Source organism: Aspergillus costaricaensis, assembly GCF_003184835.1.
Source record: "Aspergillus costaricaensis CBS 115574 unplaced genomic scaffold BO79scaffold_28, whole genome shotgun sequence".
NCBI classification, from domain to species: Eukaryota; Fungi; Ascomycota; class Eurotiomycetes; order Eurotiales; family Aspergillaceae; genus Aspergillus; species Aspergillus costaricensis.
Genome location: NW_020291828.1, coordinates 222,692 through 239,710, shown reverse-complemented (window position 1 = coordinate 239,710; position 17,019 = coordinate 222,692). Strand labels below are relative to the sequence as shown.

General features: G+C 51.9%; 11 protein-coding genes across 11 annotated transcripts; 5 read left to right on the top strand and 6 right to left on the bottom strand.

Annotated features, from left to right (window-relative positions):
• Positions 1-108: 108 nt before the first annotated feature.
• Positions 109-1,254, bottom strand: BO79DRAFT_200130 (acyl-CoA thioesterase; the record flags this gene model as incomplete). The annotated part of the gene is made up of 3 exons (XM_025681469.1): positions 109-972; positions 1,027-1,109; positions 1,170-1,254. The coding sequence occupies 3 exons, from the start codon at positions 1,252-1,254 to the stop codon at positions 145-147; spliced, it is 996 nt and encodes a 331-aa protein (XP_025536817.1). The 3' UTR covers positions 109-144.
• Positions 1,255-2,009: 755 nt separating this feature from the next.
• BO79DRAFT_178398 (mitochondrial 37S ribosomal protein bS6m) lies at positions 2,010-2,783 on the bottom strand. Its single transcript, XM_025679982.1, has 3 exons — positions 2,678-2,783; positions 2,574-2,605; positions 2,010-2,472 (listed from the first exon to the last, which is right to left on the bottom strand). The coding sequence occupies exons 1-3, from the start codon at positions 2,699-2,701 to the stop codon at positions 2,163-2,165; spliced, it is 366 nt and encodes a 121-aa protein (XP_025536816.1). The 5' UTR covers positions 2,702-2,783; the 3' UTR covers positions 2,010-2,162.
• A 174-nt stretch (positions 2,784-2,957) lies between these two features.
• On the top strand, positions 2,958-4,041 carry BO79DRAFT_247216 (glycine decarboxylase subunit H). The gene is made up of 3 exons (XM_025685630.1): positions 2,958-3,160; positions 3,243-3,305; positions 3,378-4,041. The coding sequence occupies exons 1-3, from the start codon at positions 3,022-3,024 to the stop codon at positions 3,692-3,694; spliced, it is 519 nt and encodes a 172-aa protein (XP_025536815.1). The 5' UTR covers positions 2,958-3,021; the 3' UTR covers positions 3,695-4,041.
• Positions 4,042-4,421: 380 nt separating this feature from the next.
• BO79DRAFT_178391 (cation efflux family protein family) lies at positions 4,422-6,018 on the top strand. Its single transcript, XM_025679981.1, has 2 exons — positions 4,422-4,857; positions 4,922-6,018. Exons 1-2 carry the CDS (start codon positions 4,549-4,551, stop codon positions 5,990-5,992), a joined length of 1,380 nt encoding a protein of 459 aa, XP_025536814.1. The 5' UTR covers positions 4,422-4,548; the 3' UTR covers positions 5,993-6,018.
• Positions 6,019-6,593: 575 nt separating this feature from the next.
• Positions 6,594-7,298, bottom strand: BO79DRAFT_210586 (putative NADH-ubiquinone oxidoreductase 14 kDa subunit). Its single transcript, XM_025682837.1, has 2 exons — positions 7,114-7,298; positions 6,594-6,970 (listed from the first exon to the last, which is right to left on the bottom strand). Exons 1-2 carry the CDS (start codon positions 7,145-7,147, stop codon positions 6,714-6,716), a joined length of 291 nt encoding a protein of 96 aa, XP_025536813.1. The 5' UTR covers positions 7,148-7,298; the 3' UTR covers positions 6,594-6,713.
• A 202-nt stretch (positions 7,299-7,500) lies between these two features.
• On the top strand, positions 7,501-9,076 carry BO79DRAFT_178386 (BOD1/SHG1 domain-containing protein; the record flags this gene model as incomplete). The annotated part of the gene is made up of 2 exons (XM_025679980.1): positions 7,501-7,768; positions 7,865-9,076. Coding segments are annotated over exons 1-2 (1,434 nt in total), but the record flags the coding sequence as incomplete, so codon positions are not given.
• A 1,333-nt stretch (positions 9,077-10,409) lies between these two features.
• BO79DRAFT_40104 (eukaryotic translation initiation factor 4E) lies at positions 10,410-11,502 on the bottom strand. The gene is made up of 2 exons (XM_025689193.1): positions 10,869-11,502; positions 10,410-10,714 (listed from the first exon to the last, which is right to left on the bottom strand). The coding sequence occupies exons 1-2, from the start codon at positions 11,353-11,355 to the stop codon at positions 10,482-10,484; spliced, it is 720 nt and encodes a 239-aa protein (XP_025536811.1). The 5' UTR covers positions 11,356-11,502; the 3' UTR covers positions 10,410-10,481.
• A 741-nt stretch (positions 11,503-12,243) lies between these two features.
• Positions 12,244-13,209, top strand: BO79DRAFT_289490 (NOPCHAP1/New4 family protein). The gene is made up of 2 exons (XM_025688787.1): positions 12,244-12,801; positions 12,857-13,209. Exons 1-2 carry the CDS (start codon positions 12,289-12,291, stop codon positions 13,058-13,060), a joined length of 717 nt encoding a protein of 238 aa, XP_025536810.1. The 5' UTR covers positions 12,244-12,288; the 3' UTR covers positions 13,061-13,209.
• Positions 13,121-13,476, bottom strand: BO79DRAFT_40088 (uncharacterized protein). Its single transcript, XM_025689192.1, has one exon. It carries the CDS (start codon positions 13,357-13,359, stop codon positions 13,180-13,182), a length of 180 nt encoding a protein of 59 aa, XP_025536809.1. The 5' UTR covers positions 13,360-13,476; the 3' UTR covers positions 13,121-13,179.
• BO79DRAFT_239533 (guanosine diphosphatase) lies at positions 13,268-15,501 on the bottom strand. Its single transcript, XM_025684925.1, has 3 exons — positions 14,928-15,501; positions 13,525-14,869; positions 13,268-13,467 (listed from the first exon to the last, which is right to left on the bottom strand). The coding sequence occupies exons 1-3, from the start codon at positions 15,208-15,210 to the stop codon at positions 13,410-13,412; spliced, it is 1,686 nt and encodes a 561-aa protein (XP_025536808.1). The 5' UTR covers positions 15,211-15,501; the 3' UTR covers positions 13,268-13,409.
• A 226-nt stretch (positions 15,502-15,727) lies between these two features.
• BO79DRAFT_210582 (putative translation initiation factor IF3) lies at positions 15,728-16,737 on the top strand. The gene has a single exon (XM_025682836.1). It carries the CDS (start codon positions 15,851-15,853, stop codon positions 16,538-16,540), a length of 690 nt encoding a protein of 229 aa, XP_025536807.1. The 5' UTR covers positions 15,728-15,850; the 3' UTR covers positions 16,541-16,737.
• Positions 16,738-17,019: the final 282 nt, after the last annotated feature.

Sequence of the window (17,019 nt, the reverse complement as noted above, 5' to 3'; positions counted from 1 at the left end):
CAGACACAACCAAACAACAATTATTACTTTGTCTAGAACTGTAGATAACTGCAAACGACTATATACCTATATACTTCATTGTATACATGTAGCACCTGTACAATGCCCCCTACATCTATAAAGCCAGTATACGCCCCAACTTTATCAAAGCTTCCCCCGCGAACTCGTCAACCGCAACAAACTATCCTGATAACTCGTAGCTAACAGCTTCCTATCCGGCGTCCACAACCAACTCTCATGAACCGCCCGATTCTCCGCAGACCTAGGAGTCCACCCCTCCTGTATAAACCACTTCTTCCCCGGGGCCCCATCCCACTTAGAACCCCAATCAAGCATCCGCAACGCCTCTCCCAACTCATGAAACACAACCGTAAGCGTCAAACTCGCCATAGACGACCATCTCGTCTCTCCCAAAGCCCTTGGAATCAACAACAACGAATTCCTATCACAAGAGTACATATGCGCGCATGCATACAAGTTATCGAACTCCCCCGCTTCCTCCCTCTCCCTCACCCTCCTTTCCTCCTCCCCAACTATCGGAAGTCCCTTGATCGAATACATCGCCAACTGGCGATACTTCTCCGGATGGCTCTTCACATCCTCCGTTTGATTGAACGTCCCCATATCAACCTTTCGCACGTCCACCCCAGGAAACTCCCTTTCCGTCAAATCGCCAGCCTTCACCCCCTCAATCCACCAATCTGCATCCACGCTCGGACTAACGGGGTACTCCTCCGCTCTCCGTCCAGCGATGATAGATGCATAACGCTCCTGCACAGGCGCAGACTGATGCGCAAACCCACTCTGACTTTCCCCTCGCTTGAAGGAACATAAGCACGAGAAACAGATCTGGTTCGCTTGTCGTACGTCCACGGACCGCGTGCAGTACATCTTTCCATCGCGCAGGTGGCGCACTGTGTACTCGTATGGAACGTCTAGGAGGCCTCCTAGGATGAATGTTCCGCTTACGCTCTGTGTCTTTGGTGTGAGTGTGTGCTTTTAAGGGATGAGCAGGTAGGTACTTACATGGATCACAAACCCCTTCTCTACGGTTTGGGATGCTGCGTAGGCAGCCTGGGCGTAGACATGTCCACCGAAGGCACGGGTTCCTTCGCCTGGTGGGTAAGGTGGTGCTATGGATTCGAATCGTTCGGTGGGCTCCGTGGTACTGCTGCTGGGTGGGTTGGGGAGGCGACGGAGTGCCATTAGCTCTGCCCAGGAGGATGGGCTTTCGTTGGATGTTGGGTCATGCATTGTGTGTATGTATAATGTGGGATGGTGTATGGTTGAGCTTATTAGCTGCTGCTGCTGCTGATGTTGTTGATGGTGGTGGTGTATGCGTGAGGGGTATGCTCCGGCTGGGATGTATGTACAAATGACTGGTGATGCCTGCCTGCTTCAATCTGTAGTATATCCACTGTACAGTGCAACGGCAGGAATGTTATGTTCGAAATTGCGCCCCTTTACTCTTCTATGGGAGCAAGATAAGGGTGAAAGTGGGATTGTATGTTGGCGCTGAGTCTATCGACTGACTACTCATTTAGCCGACATGGTTCACCAGAGCCTCGGCTGACCGGGCGGAGTTGGTTGGCTACCCGTGAAGCATATTCGATGATCAACATGGTGCCGTTCCTGGTATGCTCCCCATATGGCAAGGCTGCGCCGATTATCCCTTTATGTGTTTTGCAGTGCTCATGCTTGGGGTAAGCCTGGATTATCTTTGTTCCATTCCTTGCGTATATCGCATCGCTGCTTCAAGGATCCGTGCTGCAGTGTAATCCGGTAAAAATGAAGTGATTCCGGTAGATTGGGAGCTGATGTAGCATATATCACAGATTTCTCTTTTTCTATAATTATAGACATACGCTCCTCGAAGCGTCATGGTCTCACCTCCGTCATCTGGAGCAATTCCCTAATTCTGAGACGGGATAATCCAACGCTCAACCGTCATAAACGCATATTGACGCAATTGCACAGAAGAAACAGATCACCATCTTTATTGACCAAATCTGCCAAGTAAGGTATATGCGCCGATAATGCTGATATGATATACAAAGAAACCCATCCCGTAAATAATACATTGACAATTAAATCATTTTCCGTGTCCCGAACGACGCACAATCGCATAACTGCAACCAATCCACATCACATTCGAATCACACTTAGAACGTCTCAGAGATAGTGCGGTTGTTGTTCCACTCGACCTTGCCATCGACGTGCTTGATTTCCTCCAGCTTGTCGCCCAGCTTGACAACGGAGAACCGAACCATCCGGGGATCGAGACCGAGAGTTCTGCGGACAGCTGATTGCACGGGACCGGAGGCATCAAAGCGCATGATAAAGTGGTGGCCTTCCCTGTAGCGGGCCTGATGCTTCGTCGTGGGCCTGGGCAGACGGAAGGTGCCCCAGTTGGTGAATCCGCGGACTACGCCGCCGGAGCGGAGGACCTGGATTCCGGCATTGCGGGCGATGCTGTCGTCTGTCAGTGGTATTTCGTGGATAATGATGGTTTGGCGATAGAAGGATGTTGCGTAAGGACATGAGGTGGTCAAATAGGGTCGATAGGCACGTACTCTCTAACCTCCTGGAGGCTACCGGGACGGACCTGCAGTCATCAATTAGCATCAAATCAATGTATACAATAAAGTTCATTAAACAGAATCGTCTGGAAACATACAACAGCAATCAGTTCGTACAACATGGCGCCGACAATGTGGAGTGGGGTCTGGACTGTGAAAATAGCGTCGGGGAACGTAAAGGACGACGGAGAACCAAACACGGAACTGGAAGGGGATGAGATTTTTCCGAAGGTCATTTGCGGAGGCTCGAACTCGACTTCCTTATCAGCACCCGGCTTGGCGCCCGCTATCAGCACCGGGAATCGCTCTCTCCTCCGTCATTCATATTTAATTTACTTCCCTCTTTCCTTCTTCCTTTCTCTCTCCAATTCAACTCACACTTCCTCACTTTTCCAGATTCTCTCCTCTCCCTCTCCTCTCCCCTCAACTCCAGCTGCCTACCATGTCTTTCGCCGCTAGATCTCTTCGCCCCTTCGCTTCTCGGGTCCTGTCGCAGAAGCTCCCCCTCTCTTCCGTCTGCAGGGCCGCACCCGCAAGTTTCCCGCGGGGAAGTATCCGGAGCTTCTCCCAGAGCCCACTTTGTGAGCAACCCCCTAGATTTCAGTCATGAGGGCATTCAGACCCCCTAGATTGGATTCAAAGCTAATAGTTGATTCCCAACAGCTCAATTGAAGAAGTACACTGAGTCGCACGAGTGGATCGAGCTCGCCGAGGACGGCAAGACTGGTTCGTCTACCACAGCCTTCCCGGACAAACTACTCTTATTTAGCCACTAACACCTTCTTCTACCATTTACAGCGAAGATTGGAATTACCAAATACGCTGCCAACTCCCTTGGCGACGTTGTGTTCGTGGAGCTCCCCGAGGTCGACCTGGAGGTCAGCGCCGGTGAGCCCGTCGGTGCTGTCGAGTCCGTCAAGTCCGCTTCGGACGTCCTTTCGCCTGTCTCGGGTGTTGTTACCCAGGGCAATGCTGTGTTGGACGACAATGCCAAGTTCATCAACCAGAGTCCCGAGGGTGATGCCTGGATTGCGGAGATCAAGGTGAAGGATGCCGCAGAGTTGGACGGACTGCTGGACGAGGCTGCCTACAAGGCTACTATTGATGAGGAGTAAGCGTGATATGTGTGTGAGTGCGTGTGTGGGTCACGAAGTATTTGAATGGATGGATTGCTCAAAGTCTGGGTACGGATTATATGCGCGCCGCCGCTTCTGTGCATGGCGTCGAATTTATTATGATTGTTAGGTCATTTGAACTGTTTTCTTTTGTCTTGGGGTTTCATTGGGTATGATTGTTGTGTGTGGATGGTTATGTTTTCACCACATAATGACTGTCTAGAGAGCTGGCTACGTCATGCCGCTATCGGCGGACCCTTTTATTCAACAAAAGGCTGTCTGCGGTTATAAAAATATACGATATCACTGTTATTGGTCTGCCATGGTCATAGTTGGCTTTATAGAACGAATGAGCTGTATTTCTTTACCCTAAGACTTGAGTTCAATGAGGATGGAGTCTACCACTAGAAGTACTGTAGTAGAAGTCGCAATTACTTGAAGCATATAATGTGAGCTATAGGAGCCTATAATATAGATCAATGCATACACAGAATAACCACGATGCTATCAACTACATAGATACTACCTACACTATCAATTACTAGGAAAGCAGCGGTCTCCATCATCTCGGTACACCCAACCATACAAGTTGTACCGCGATGCACAGTAGTACCACTATGCGAATGCGCCGGCCGGGCGGTGAGTCCCCCTCCACCTCGGATGGGGCCGAAAGCCAACCGACGAGGCCTGGAGTGATAAGGCTATCCCGCAACATTCCCGACCTCAGGCCCTTGCTTGTCTCCATACTTCACCTCTATACACTTTTGCGCGTGTTTCGCACGTGTAACGCGACTTTCTTCGAGCTAGCACCGAGGCCATTGGCGCGGGTGCCAGCTCTTTGGCGTCATTCGAACATGGCATCCAATCTCCCTATCCCTATTCCTCCGCGCACCCCGACGCCTCCCCCGGATGACCCTCCGAGCACTTCAAGCCAGTCACCCCGTCTGCAAGACAAAGACTCCTTATCACCATTGAGGGACACGTTTTCAAATCTGCGGGGCTCGTTAGATCCCAGTGATGCCAATCGCTTGAGTCCTACACGGGCGGGCTTCAACCTCAGCCCAGCAGACGCATTACAGCCCAGTGATCAGAGCGACAATGCTTCGGCGGGACCGTTCAATTTCAAGACTACGACAATGGCGAAGAGCCCAGTCGTGAAGTCTGTGAGTTGTCGCTTACTGCCACCTTGAAGATGGATATACTAATGAAGCCGTCAATGCGACGTAGAACATTGGCCAGCGACGTGGACACAAGTATAAGCACAGTAGCATTTCACATCAGATCTTCCTGGAACCGCCCCCACGAGCTCCTCTAGCTTTGCCTAACTCGCTGCCTATCCCGACGTTCAAAGAATATCGCTCCAGTATGTCTAAGGACCAGACTACCCGGTTCTGGTGGAGCGTTTGCCACATGTCTGTTGCCGCATATACGTTATGGAGTGCTCATGGATCATTGGCTATGACGGCCCTTTCGCACTTGATCCTGTTCGATTCAATCGGCGCATTGCTCTGCGTTGCTGTCGACATCTTGGGCAACTTTGAAGTATGGAAGCGATCCAGTGTTCGACACCCATTCGGATTGGAGCGCGCAGAGGTGCTTGCGGGGTTCGCCATGTGCGTACTCTTGCTGTTCATGGGAATGGATCTCATTTCCCATAGCCTGCAACACTTTCTTGAATCTTCCGGTCATGAGCCTCACCATACGCATATCCACGAGCGTGTTTCCCTCGGTCGTGTGGATTTCACTGCTCTGCTGGCCATCTCATCGACCTTGATCTCCGCCATCGGTCTCAAGAACCACGGACGGATAGGGAAGGCGATGCGCTTCGGGTACATTGAGTCGCTTCCCTCGGTTCTTAGTAACCCGTCCCATTTCCTGACGCTCTCATGCTCCACGCTGCTCCTGTTGCTGCCCCTGGTCTCCATCAAGCTCTACAACTGGCTGGATGTTTTGCTTTCCAGCACGATTTCTATCTCAATGTGTGTTATTGGAGTACGTTTAGTGAAAACACTGGGATCCATGCTTCTCATGTCCTACTCCGGACCGGGGGTGTCTGAGGTAATCCGGGATATCGAGGCCGATCCCTGCGTCTACGGTGTCGACGACGCCCGGTTCTGGCAGGTTCATTACGGGCTCTGCATGGCCAACTTGAAGCTCCGAGTGTCCGGAACGGAAGAGAACCTAGTCCGATTGCGTGAACGGATAGCCAGCCTCATCAAGAATCGCTTGGGTGGAGGGTACGGATCTGGAGGGCAGAAATGGGAAGTTTCGCTGCAGTTCACGGCCGAGAAGGCATGAGCTGGCAGTTGTCATGCTGTACATATACGATCATATTTGGATTCAATGAAGATATACCGGAATAATAATACGTTTTACTGGGAATGGCATCATGCTGTCTGTGTCCTCTCTTTAGGAGTAAATACCTGGTACCGGCAGTAGACGGTGTCTTTCCTGCAGAACTTCCCACCTCTCCGTAGGCAGCAATCACTACTACTACTATCATGTCTAGTAGTGCGTTTATAGCGATTTTGGAAAGGTTGTCTGGGGTAACACGGTGTTACTTAGTTTGAATGGTGCTATCTATATCGGCAACAACACGGCAGTGGAAGAGTTATTCTATCTATGAGCAGTACACTCGCGATTACTCATAGGTCTAAATAACGATAGGATCATTCTGCAACTATCACAAGACCTCCCTACCCTCAATATCTCTTTGACGATACAACCGACATAGTAAGACACCTGAGATAGATCTATAACCATCTCCTTTCGTCAATCAATTACCATCAAGTCCAGATCCAGACCTTCGGATCATTTTCCACAGGCTCCCTCCCTCCAATCCCTCAGAAACCGTCAAAAACACCATCACCGCGACTCAGGAAATGAATGATATAATGTAATATAATAGAATTCACAACAAACGCAATGTACAAAAGCCTCAGTTTTCCGGCCAGCTCTAGCACCCAACTCAACCACAATTCTTCCTATCCTTTATCATCGCAACAACATCACAATTCATTTATGCCGCCGCAGCCAAAACACCCGCCTCTTCAGGCTTGCTCAACCCCACCGACTCGCGCTCGTCTCTCCTCCGGCGCTTCTCCAGGATAGCTTCCCGGCGCTGTGCAAGAATTCTCAATTGACGGTTCTCAACGCCCTGCAGCCAGTAACCGAAGCTGCCTCCGACTCCGGCGAAGAGGGGGTACACCCAGAGGGACTCCTTGGCGAGGATGGGACGCATTTCGATACCGAGTTGCCAGAGACGGACGGCGATGCCTGTTAAAGGAGTTATTAGTATTTGATATATAGCATGGCGAGTCTTTGGACATAAGGGGAGCGGATGGGAGACAGCTAGCTAGCTAGCTAGCAGTTGCGTGCTGGTATAGCAAGGGTGGGTGGTGTGGATGTGGTGAACATACCGAAGCCGCCCCAGAAGAGGACTTTGTGAACCATGATTGATGTGGAGGAAAAGAAGGGGATTCGCGGCGGAAGGTAATTCAAAGAATGTAAATTGATCGGAAGTCGCAACAAGGTTCCAAAGTTCAACTTCACGACAACAATTGCGGACCAACACGGGCTTGAATCGACGGAGATGAGGTTCGACCTTCACACACCCGGCGAATCACGGGGCCGTGGTTCCCAATCTGCGTTTCCTGTTGTCCGGATTATCGTTCCACCGTGGGAGGGCTGTTTCTGCCGGGCGGTGGTGTGCCTTTTGGTCGGGTCCTGCGCGCCGCATTTGCGGGTTTATCCCCGGAAGTTCAGTTCCTTTTTTCTCAAAGCCTCTATTCTAATATTTCCCCAAGCTTGAAAGTTTTATTGCAAGCTTGTTACATCTCTCAGTCTCTCGTCATGGCTGGTCCAGAGGAGATGATGGATGTGACAGCAGGTGTGAAGCGACCTACTACGTCTTCTATGGATTTGGACAGTCTGCAGCGGAAGAAGTTCAAGACGGATGAGCTGCCTTTGTCCGCGGCGCAGCATTCGGCCATTGAGCATTTGCTGCACGCATTTAAGAAGAGGGGTGGATTCGATACTATTCGGAAGAAGATATGGTCTGAATTCCATGACGGGGTATTTATTTTATCTTTGATTGCTATTTTATTGCTGTTGTTTCGTTTTCTGGGTGAGGGTCTGTTGTTTGCTAATTGATGCGCCTTGCTTATATAGGACGGGAAGGTTGAGTTTACGAAACTACTGGTCGAACTTGCTGAATCTGAAATCGATCGCGAACCCGGTCTACTTTCTCGCGAACGTGGAAAAGCGGCAACTTTGATCGAAGGTGCCGTGGATCGAAGCGATGTCTATAAAACTGTCGAACATACCCTTGATGCGCTGGCCGAGAAACACCTCCCCGCTATTCTAGATTCCGTGCGCGATATCCGTCGCGACGAGGTTGGCGAGGAGCTTGCCGCACAGGAGGAAACCGCAGGGAACAAAACTGATGAGGACTACGCCGCTCATGTGAAGGCGAAACGCGACGAGCGCGAAAAGGTCTGGCAGGAGGAGCTGCGCAAGCAAAAGGAAATAGAAGAAGAGGAAGCGCGCAAGAAGGCGGAGGAGGATCGCAAGCGACGTGAGTTGGAACGCCAGAAGGAAGAAGAAGAAAGGGCCAGAAGGAGGGAGCGCGAGGAACAGCGCCGCGAAGAGCAGCGAAAGCTGGATGAGCAGAGAGAAAAGGAACGACAGGAACGCTACGAACGCCGCCGCCGCGAAGAGCGCGACAGATATCGCGATTGGCGCGATCGAAGCCGAACTCGAGACCGTGATTCAGATCGTGATAGAGATAGGGATAGGGATCGTTACCGTTACCGAGATCGCTCGCCAGGCTATCGCTCTGACCGCGCCCACTCCCCACGGTATCGCGACTCGCGCAAAGAAAAGTCACCGACTCCGAAAGAACCTACGCCTGCAGCTGCGCCAGCGGCGCCGCCAGTGGACGAGAAGTCGTTGGAGGAGGCGGCGCTACAACTGTTGCTGAAGGAGGGAGAAGAGCTGGCAGCCAAGGCACGACAGAAGCCCGAGTTCGACTTTGAGGAAGCGGAGGCTATCGAAAATGGTCTCAAGCCGCCGCCGAAAGGACCCAAGGCTGACTCGAGATTCTCCAACACTCCGACCAAGGCAGGTAGTCCGGCTGTCGAGGCCGAGCCCAATCGACGACGCGGATCAACAGCAGACGATCGCCCCCGGACAAAGAGGCGCGACGAGAGCCGCAGTCGCTCACGACGGAGGTTCTCCTCCCGGTTTGACGATGACCGTCCAGAGCGTTCGCGCGATGTATCCAGCCAGCCCCGCAATCGTGACTCGGATGACCGACTGGTTCTTCGCGATTTCCGCGATAACAGATACGGTGACCGGAGCTATCGCCCCAGCCGCCGGAGCAGAAGCAGATCTACTACTCGAAATCATGACAGAGACCGTGACCGCGACCATGACTACCGCCGCGACCGCAGCCGTGATCGAGACCGAGATCGCCGGGACCGGGACCGAGACCGGGATAGAGATAGAGACAGAGACAGAGACAGAGACCGCGACAGACCTCGAGACCGTGACCGTGACCGTGACCGCGATCGAGACGACTACCGCCGCCGCCGCAGCTACTACTCCCGATCCCGATCACGACCCCGATACCGCTCCCATACACGCTCTCGCTCCGTCCACCGTGACCGTGACCGCGACCGCGACAGAGACAGAGACGTCCGAGATCGTGACAGAGACAGAGACCGAGACCGAGACCGAGACGCCCGCCCCCGCGACACAACCGACCGCGAACGAGATCGAGGCCGAGACCGCGACCGCGCCGACCCTCCCCCCAAAGACGAGAAATCCCCTCCCCGCCGCGTATCAGTATCCTCACGACGACGATCCCGCTCGCGCCGACGATCACGCAGTCGACGCCGCTCGCCGAGTCTCCTCGATATCGATCGCTACGTGCCGCCTACTAGTCGTCGGAGCCGGTCTCCTCGTCGGAGGGTGCGATCACCGGAACGAGCGGAGAAAGATGAGCGTGATAGACCGCGCTTTGTTGAGATTGATCGGTATATTCCTGGTGCTACTGCTGCTGCTGCTGCTGCTACTGCTACTGGTGGTGGTGGTGAGCGTGAGCGTGAACGTGATAGTGAGACTAACGGTAGGGATAGGGATAGGGAGAGAGATAGAGATAGAGAGAGGGATAGGGAGAGGGAGGGGGATGATAGGAGGGCGAGAAGGAGGAGTGTGAGCCGGAGGAGTGATGGGAGGTGAGATGCCTAGGATGGGATGATGGAAGGAGGGAGGGACGATGGAAACGATATAATCGATTGTAATATACCAAGGTAATGAATCTCATGGATAGACATTTATTACTGCTGATACTATTTGGTGGTCTAAGTTTTCCATCTATTACTACTATTACTTCCTAGTACATAATCGTATCTGAACGCAGTGCTTCGCTCATAAGATAATCATCAGTTGTTTGTTCAGCGAACTATTACCCGGCTGGTGGAACATACTATTAGTGTATAGTCTTCATATCTATGTGCTTCATAGTATGCACTAGCTAGTAAAGTAAGCGCTGCAAGGTAGATATGAAATCTATTAGCAGTATCTCTTTCTATGGTAGTTGTATACCAACCAAATATAATGATATAGACCACACAATATAATACCACACTCGAAAACATCCCTATTCCCATGAATGAAATCTGATATGCACATACATACATGCTCCATCACCCTCCTCATACTCGGGACCCCAACTGCTCTTACCCAGGGTGCTCACTAATCAAAGTATTCCTCTAAGAATTGATCATGTCTTACTCCTCTCCACAGCCTCCTGAAACCCCTCATTCTCATCATGCCTTTTGTAAAAGTACGCAGTGGAACCCGTCCCTGTGGGCCTTAATTCAGGAGATAATCGATCGATGATAGTCTGTTCGAGAGCCTTGATAGACCTTTCATTCGAGCCGAGCTTGTTCCATACGGAGATGAGATGCGAGTTGAATCGGACGGAGGTGGAGACGCCGAGGACGTGGTCGTGTTCTATATATTCCTCATTTCTCCGGTTAGTACTATATTTCCCATCTCTCATACTCACAAGTTTACTTCTATTAGTTGATGATCCATATCATAGAAAACAACAACAACAACAACACAACAGAAAGAAAGAAAAATGGGGACAGGGGAAAAAGCTAACCCTTCTCCAAAACCGCCTGAAACTCATTCGCCATACACAATATGGCAATCTCATGAAAGAACGCCTGGGCTTTACTCTTCGGCACGCGGAAGCGCCAGCACCCCCCGTTCTGATTCTCGGGATCTTCCCAGACGGGTCTCACGCCTTTGCGGAAGATGTGGACGGTGTCGCGCAGACGGATCTTGTCCCAGGGGTAGTTGTTGTAGACGCGGTAGAAGGTGGCGATGTCGGCGACATCCTCGTGTAGGACGTAGAGACGCGAGTCGTAGTCTGCTGTTGCGGTTGCGCCTGATGCTGACGCTGCTGCTGCTGGGGCGTCGGTATGGCGGTCGTACCAGACTGTCCAGTGGTATTGGAAAGGGAGGGGACGTAGTTTGCCGAAGATGTTCTGGTGCAGGGATTTGCGGGTGGTTGGGGAGGTGGAGGAGGTGTCGCGGTCCTCTATGGGGCTTTTGTCGTTGATGTGGACGCTGGGGATGGTGCTCATTTTTGTGATGTGTGGTAGATGGTTGGAGAGAGTGTGTGTATGTACTAGGAGTGTGTGGATGTGTCGGTTTATCTGTCCTGCGTGAGGATGTGGGTGGACATGAGGAGCAATCCGGTTTGTGTATGGGATATATAGTAGTTCCCAGTGAAGAGAATCCTATTGTTTATGAGCAGGTAGGCATTGCATTGGTGCCATAAATGGCCATAAGGGAGAAGAAGGAGGACAGAAAGAAAGAGGAAGTAAGACAAGGGGTTTGTTCGTACAGTTGGAGGGGCAGCGAGACAATGGGGGAACAAAGGGTTCTGACTTACCCTAATGGATGGCGAATGAAGCTATACCGGGAGTTCCCAGATACAACTTGCGTCCAAAGCAGAGATGAACAGGGGACGATACAATAGGAATATGTTTCAGGAGAAGGAGGGGAGGAGAGAGGGGATATGAGCGACTTTATCAATCACTCATTGACTCCACCAGAGCATCAGCATCAGCAGTAGCAGCAATAAGGAGGGAGCGAGAGTGTGAGAGAGAGAAGAGAATTCGTTCATTCACTAAAGTACACTCCAGACAATAAGTAACCAACAACAACCCCCAACACAGCCACTTAATGTGCCTGCCGCTCACATATGCAGGCAGAAGACACGCCGGACGGATAACTGGCCAGATCGATTGGTGTCATGGCGTCAGCTACTAACTATTCCATAGTTAGCAGCATTAAGGCTGCTTACACTAGTCAGAGTACTACGTAGGGAAAGTAGGGCCACGGCCACTAGTTAAGGAGTAAAATGGCTCTGACCCCGCCAATCCCGCGGGTTGGGTTTCCCCACTGCGGCGCCAATTTGCCCGCAGATTTCGGTCGATCCTGTTTCAATCACCACCACTGCTGTTACTTTTCTTTCCAACCATCTCTTTGTATCGTTATTTAAAGCAAATAATATGCCCTCCACTACGAAGCGCCAGGGAGCCGATCCCTCCTCCACTACCACTACCACCACCACTTCTACCGCTCGCGATCTTGATCGGCGCGAACATTCCCCCGCTGACGACGACCATCTCCAACACACCGCTACCTCCACCACTGGCCGTGAGGAAGATGAAGATGACGATGACGACGATGACTATACCTCCTCGTCTGGCTCTAGCGACAGTGACAGCGACAGCGACGACGATGAGGAAGATGAAGAAGTAAACCAGAAGAAGACCACTACTACCTCCGACGACATGCCGCGCATTCCTGCTATACCTAAACCACGTATCGGCCGCATCAACAAAAACCCTGACCTACTGTCCCGACTATCTGCTTTCCTTCCCCAGATGAAAACTGCGAATGAGAAGCTCGAACAGGAGATTGCGGCGGGAAGGGCGAAGGATGTGCGACTGGAAATTGATGGGGATGATGATGACGAGGACGAGGACGAGGATATGGAGGGAAAGCGGTATATTGAGATGGTATGATTGTGATATAATTCCTATGTTTGGTGGTTGGGATGCTAATTGGGTGCAGAATCTGGGACTAGGTGTGCTGGAAGAGAAGCGGCCCGGTGATGATGATGAGGAAGATCATCTCGAGTCGCAGGGTGGTCAGGACAATCAACATGTTCTGCCTGAGAGGCCGAAATCTGGCAAGGACTCGAATGTGCTGGATACTTTGATGGGCAATGCGGAGTCTTCGGCGGAGAAGGAGAAGCCGACGATTGAGGAGATATAAGAAAAGTCTGCTGATTGCATGGGTTGGCGCTTTGGGTTCCTAATTGGTTTATAAAAGTTGGTCGCTACTATAGAGTTCGTCTGGGTTTTTCGCATCTTGGCATTTTAGAAGGAGTGGGTTTACAAAAGTGTTTCCGGTCTACATGTCATACAGTCTCTAGATTCATAGATCAAGCATAACATAATAATCATACCCAAACAAACACCAGCCAAGTCTAAGAATACACATGGAACGGAAAAATAAATCAATGATCTAGTGTATTTGCATGATATTAGACATGTATACGTCCAAGCGCACATGCGCAAGGTGGATTAAACTGTCGTCGCTGCATCACCTAACGTCTGTTCGTCTAGGAGACCTCCTTCACCCGGCAGGTCCAGCCGGATTCCTGGCTCAGCAGGGGCAAACTGTCACTCGTTAGTATCGTGCATTGATCCAAAGTAGTATAAGAAAGGGTATCTTACCTAGCACCCAAACACCAGCCAAGTTCGTTGTTCTTGATCTTCTTCGCAATCTTCACCTCACGCGACAAGGGCATCTCGTATCCCGTGTGCAACAGACCTAGCATAAAGTTCAAGTCAAGGCACCACTCGGGGCGATCGCGCAGCTGGGGCAGCGCATCCTCAACACCCTCGAAGATGCCCCATGCGGGCTCACCCGCGCAGACCGTCGACGTGAGCTGGTGCAGCTCGTCCAAAGTGAAGGAGTCAGGCATGCCCAGGGGCTTGGTGCGGTCATAGAAGTAGGAGAAGATGTACACATCCTCGCGGGCGAAAGTCTTCTCCAGAGACGGCTGGTGAACGCCGTTGAAGGAGCAGGGCGCCAGCTTACAGTCAGCATCCTTGTTCAGGATCTTCTCAGTCAAGCCACGGCACTGAGCTGCCGCAGAAGCGCCTTGCTTCGGACCAACCATCTTCACCGTCACCTTACCGGCGAGCGGGTGGTCGTTGTCAAAGGCCAACTCGACATCGCGCTCCATACCAGGTCCAATGCAGGGGTTGGAGATCGGCTGCTTCAACCAGGACATATCAACGGGGCTGGCGGCCAACTTGGCATCGACGATCGCCTTGTGCACAGCATCCCGAGCAGCCATCAATCCGTAACCCAGGTGAGAGTGCTGGTAGAGGTCAAAGTGACGACCGCCGAATTGCAGCGAGTACTTGTGGTCACCGTCCGCCAGGTGCTCGGGCATACCGCCCGAGGGGCTCTGGGGGAACGTGGGCTGGAAAACGATCTGAGTGGAACCACCGCCCAGATCAAAGATGGCAGCAGTAGGGGTCTCGTCCGGACCGCCGATCTTACCGAGAAGGTAGTTGGTTGTGATCCAGGCATAGACACCCTCGTCACTGCCATCCATGATTTGCACACCACCCATCTCACGGGAGACCACGGGGAAGGGGTAGACGGTTTCCAGGCGAGTACGCACGGCCTCCAGAATCCTCTGGCTCATCTCGGGGCCAAGCATACGCAGTCCAGCGGTGGCCTTCACGGCAATGGGGGAGCAGGACTGGTAGTCGGCGGGCACGGACTTGAGAGCCACCTGCATCAGAGGGTCCAGACTCTTGGCCGCTCCCTCAGCATCTTCCTTGTAGGCGCTCAGTCCGGAGCCACCCTGTCTTTTCTCGGTTTGCTCAAAGACCTCGTTCTCCAGTTCGGGGGTGGGGCCGCAGTTGTTGAAGCGGTAGACGTGGATGCGAGAGCCCTGACTGCCCGCGTCGATCATAAGCGCATACTGGATCAGAGGCTTGGAGGGGTCATGAGGTTTCGTGCACTTGTCCGTTAGGGGAGCGACACCATTCAACGGTGGCTCTGAAAATTGACCGTCAGTCCAGATCGACTTTCCCCGTTATAGGGGGTGGTCACTTACGGGATCCAATGTTGCTCACTGTGGGCTTGGACGGCGACAGCCATAGCAACAGAAGAAGCACTGCACTGACAATAGCACCTGTCTTCAGGTAGCGAGAGCGCTGGCTTTGAGACATCATCATGTGGGACAAACTGCGACGAGATTTGCCGATCGATTTGTCCAAGGCGACTAAGGGGATCGCGGGTTCGGAAGGGTGCGACACCGAACGCCTGCTAGGTCTAGAACCTGACGCTGAAAAGGACGATGTACGTGGAGTATGTCGACTGTCAACACCAGTCGACATGCGGACAAAGCCAAGTATTCGGTAAAGGCTGTAGCGTTACGTCCGGCAGACAACGCTCTCGGTATTCCGACCGAGTTGGTATAAAGGGAAAGAAAGACGATTAACGGTAGGAACGAAGAGAAAGCATAGGATCGTCCGGGCGCCTCCGGTGCAGGCCACAAAGATAGTGGGAAGCAAAAGACCAACCAACGAATGGAAGGGAGGATGTGGGGAGGAGGGAAGAGAGAGTGGAAGAGAGGGAGGGAGGAAGAAAGAAAGAATGAGGGTGATGTGGAGGAGGAGGAGACACGGAGAGAGGCAAATGAAGGCCAGTTAGTAGTACTTGTTCTTAATTATTCTTGGCCTCTCAGGGTCTTTTTTTGAAACGAATGGGGGGCTCCGCTTCCGCCTGCTGGCTGGCTCGATTTGTGGCGTTGGTGTCCCCCCCCCCCCGTGGCTGGTGGGCGGTCGCCGCATGCAGCCAGACTCAGCCCGGCCTCATTATTATTCCCGGATATTGACCTCACCACATGGTTCTCTGCAGCCTATGATAGCAACCCTTGGATTTTAATCCCCAGTTCTTCTGTCCCGATCTTGATCTCTGCTCTTGTCCAATTCTTTTGTTGTCTGTCGGTGTCAGCGCCGCTGTCACTTTTTGGAAATGAAGCACATGCGCCGTCTCGTCCCTCCCACTCGGGCTCTTCGCCAAATCCTCCTCACTCCTCAACCTGCCTTTCGTCCTCAATTCTTCCAACTCACTCCCCGCATCAATGAAATCCCCACTCGATCCTACAGCCCGACTACTCCTCTCCTCAAATTCCGCACAAGAGCTACCCCTCGTGCCCTGCCGCAATACATCCTCGACGAAGAGATCGGAGCGCTATATGTCCAAATCGTGAACGAAAACAACAGCCTTGACCCCCCTGTCAGTCTTCGAGATGCGCTGCGACAAATCGACCGTTCAAGTCAAACATTGCAGCAGGTGTCACCGGGTAGTGGGGATGGAGTGCCGATTTGCAAGGTTGTAAACAAGTTTGAGCTTCGGGAATTCGCAAAAGCAAAGGCGAAACCTGTCAAGGATGGTCTTAAACAGCTAGAACTGAATTGGGCCATTGATGCTCATGATCTGGCACATCGCTTGAAGCAACTCACAACTTTTCTGGAGAAGGGTCGGAAGGTGGAGCTAATTTTGACGAGAAAGAAGCACAAGCGATCTCCTACTGTGGAGGAGGTCAAGAATCTCATGGACCGGGTCATGGAGACGGTTCGGGAGGCCAAAGCCTTGCCGGTCAGACCCATGGAAGGAGAGCCGGGCAAGCATGTGGTGCTGGTGGTGAAGAAGGATGTTTGAGAGGATAAGGAAACATGATGAGTTGATGGAGTTTATTTAGTATGTATACTATTAACGGCCTTGAGTGGTATTGGTTCTGTACATATAACGGACCACTCTCTATCATCGGTGCTTGGAAATGCCTTATCAAGCTTCTTTTCCATCACTATTGACATGATGTGTCTTATACCCGACAAAACGAAGGTGGCATTATGAGCATGTCGGGTGTCGTGTGATATACTGTACCTTGTATTGCAGCTCTAGCTGTCAGGTCGGGATATGGGGCACATGAAGCGAAGCTATACTACCGGTATCGCGGAAGCTCGGGGGCACGAAGCGTGCATAACCTCGTTATATAAAACAGAGAGATATATATCAGTACAATCAAAAAAGGGAAAAAAAAGAAAAAGAAATCAAAACTACATGTAATCAAATAGCCCGCCTTTTGAGTTGTTCTATGCCTGTACCTGGTATACTACGCCATCTCCAACCTTCCAGGT

What these genes read in the sequence shown, in the direction of transcription:
- BO79DRAFT_178391 (XM_025679981.1), top strand. Translation starts at nt 4,549, where the DNA reads ATGGCATCCAATCTCCCTATCCCTATTCCTCCGCGCACCCCGACGCCT. An exon ending in AGAGCCCAGTCGTGAAGTCT is followed by an intron (nt 4,858 to 4,921) that starts GTGAGTTGTCGC and finishes AATGCGACGTAG; the next exon opens with AACATTGGCCAGCGACGTGG.
- BO79DRAFT_40088 (XM_025689192.1), bottom strand. Translation starts at nt 13,359, where the DNA reads ATGTGCGCTTGGACGTATACATGTCTAATATCATGCAAATACACTAGA.
- BO79DRAFT_178398 (XM_025679982.1), bottom strand. Translation starts at nt 2,701, where the DNA reads ATGTTGTACGAACTGATTGCTGTT. An exon ending in TGTACGAACTGATTGCTGTT is followed by an intron (nt 2,606 to 2,677) that starts GTATGTTTCCAG and finishes TGATGACTGCAG; the next exon opens with GTCCGTCCCGGTAGCCTCCA. An exon ending in AGCCTCCAGGAGGTTAGAGA is followed by an intron (nt 2,473 to 2,573) that starts GTACGTGCCTAT and finishes GACAGACGACAG; the next exon opens with CATCGCCCGCAATGCCGGAA.
- BO79DRAFT_40104 (XM_025689193.1), bottom strand. Translation starts at nt 11,355, where the DNA reads ATGAGCACCATCCCCAGCGTCCACATCAACGACAAAAGCCCCATAGAG. An exon ending in TCAGGCGGTTTTGGAGAAGG is followed by an intron (nt 10,715 to 10,868) that starts GTTAGCTTTTTC and finishes AGGAATATATAG; the next exon opens with AACACGACCACGTCCTCGGC.
- BO79DRAFT_247216 (XM_025685630.1), top strand. Translation starts at nt 3,022, where the DNA reads ATGTCTTTCGCCGCTAGATCTCTTCGCCCCTTCGCTTCTCGGGTCCTG. An exon ending in CTTCTCCCAGAGCCCACTTT is followed by an intron (nt 3,161 to 3,242) that starts GTGAGCAACCCC and finishes GATTCCCAACAG; the next exon opens with CTCAATTGAAGAAGTACACT. An exon ending in CGCCGAGGACGGCAAGACTG is followed by an intron (nt 3,306 to 3,377) that starts GTTCGTCTACCA and finishes TACCATTTACAG; the next exon opens with CGAAGATTGGAATTACCAAA.
- BO79DRAFT_210582 (XM_025682836.1), top strand. Translation starts at nt 15,851, where the DNA reads ATGAAGCACATGCGCCGTCTCGTCCCTCCCACTCGGGCTCTTCGCCAA.
- BO79DRAFT_289490 (XM_025688787.1), top strand. Translation starts at nt 12,289, where the DNA reads ATGCCCTCCACTACGAAGCGCCAGGGAGCCGATCCCTCCTCCACTACC. An exon ending in GAAAGCGGTATATTGAGATG is followed by an intron (nt 12,802 to 12,856) that starts GTATGATTGTGA and finishes AATTGGGTGCAG; the next exon opens with AATCTGGGACTAGGTGTGCT.
- BO79DRAFT_210586 (XM_025682837.1), bottom strand. Translation starts at nt 7,147, where the DNA reads ATGGTTCACAAAGTCCTCTTCTGGGGCGGCTTCG. An exon ending in CCTCTTCTGGGGCGGCTTCG is followed by an intron (nt 6,971 to 7,113) that starts GTATGTTCACCA and finishes CTCCTTTAACAG; the next exon opens with GCATCGCCGTCCGTCTCTGG.
- BO79DRAFT_239533 (XM_025684925.1), bottom strand. Translation starts at nt 15,210, where the DNA reads ATGTCGACTGGTGTTGACAGTCGACATACTCCACGTACATCGTCCTTT. An exon ending in AGTGAGCAACATTGGATCCC is followed by an intron (nt 14,870 to 14,927) that starts GTAAGTGACCAC and finishes GTCAATTTTCAG; the next exon opens with AGCCACCGTTGAATGGTGTC. An exon ending in GGCTGGTGTTTGGGTGCTAG is followed by an intron (nt 13,468 to 13,524) that starts GTAAGATACCCT and finishes AACGAGTGACAG; the next exon opens with TTTGCCCCTGCTGAGCCAGG.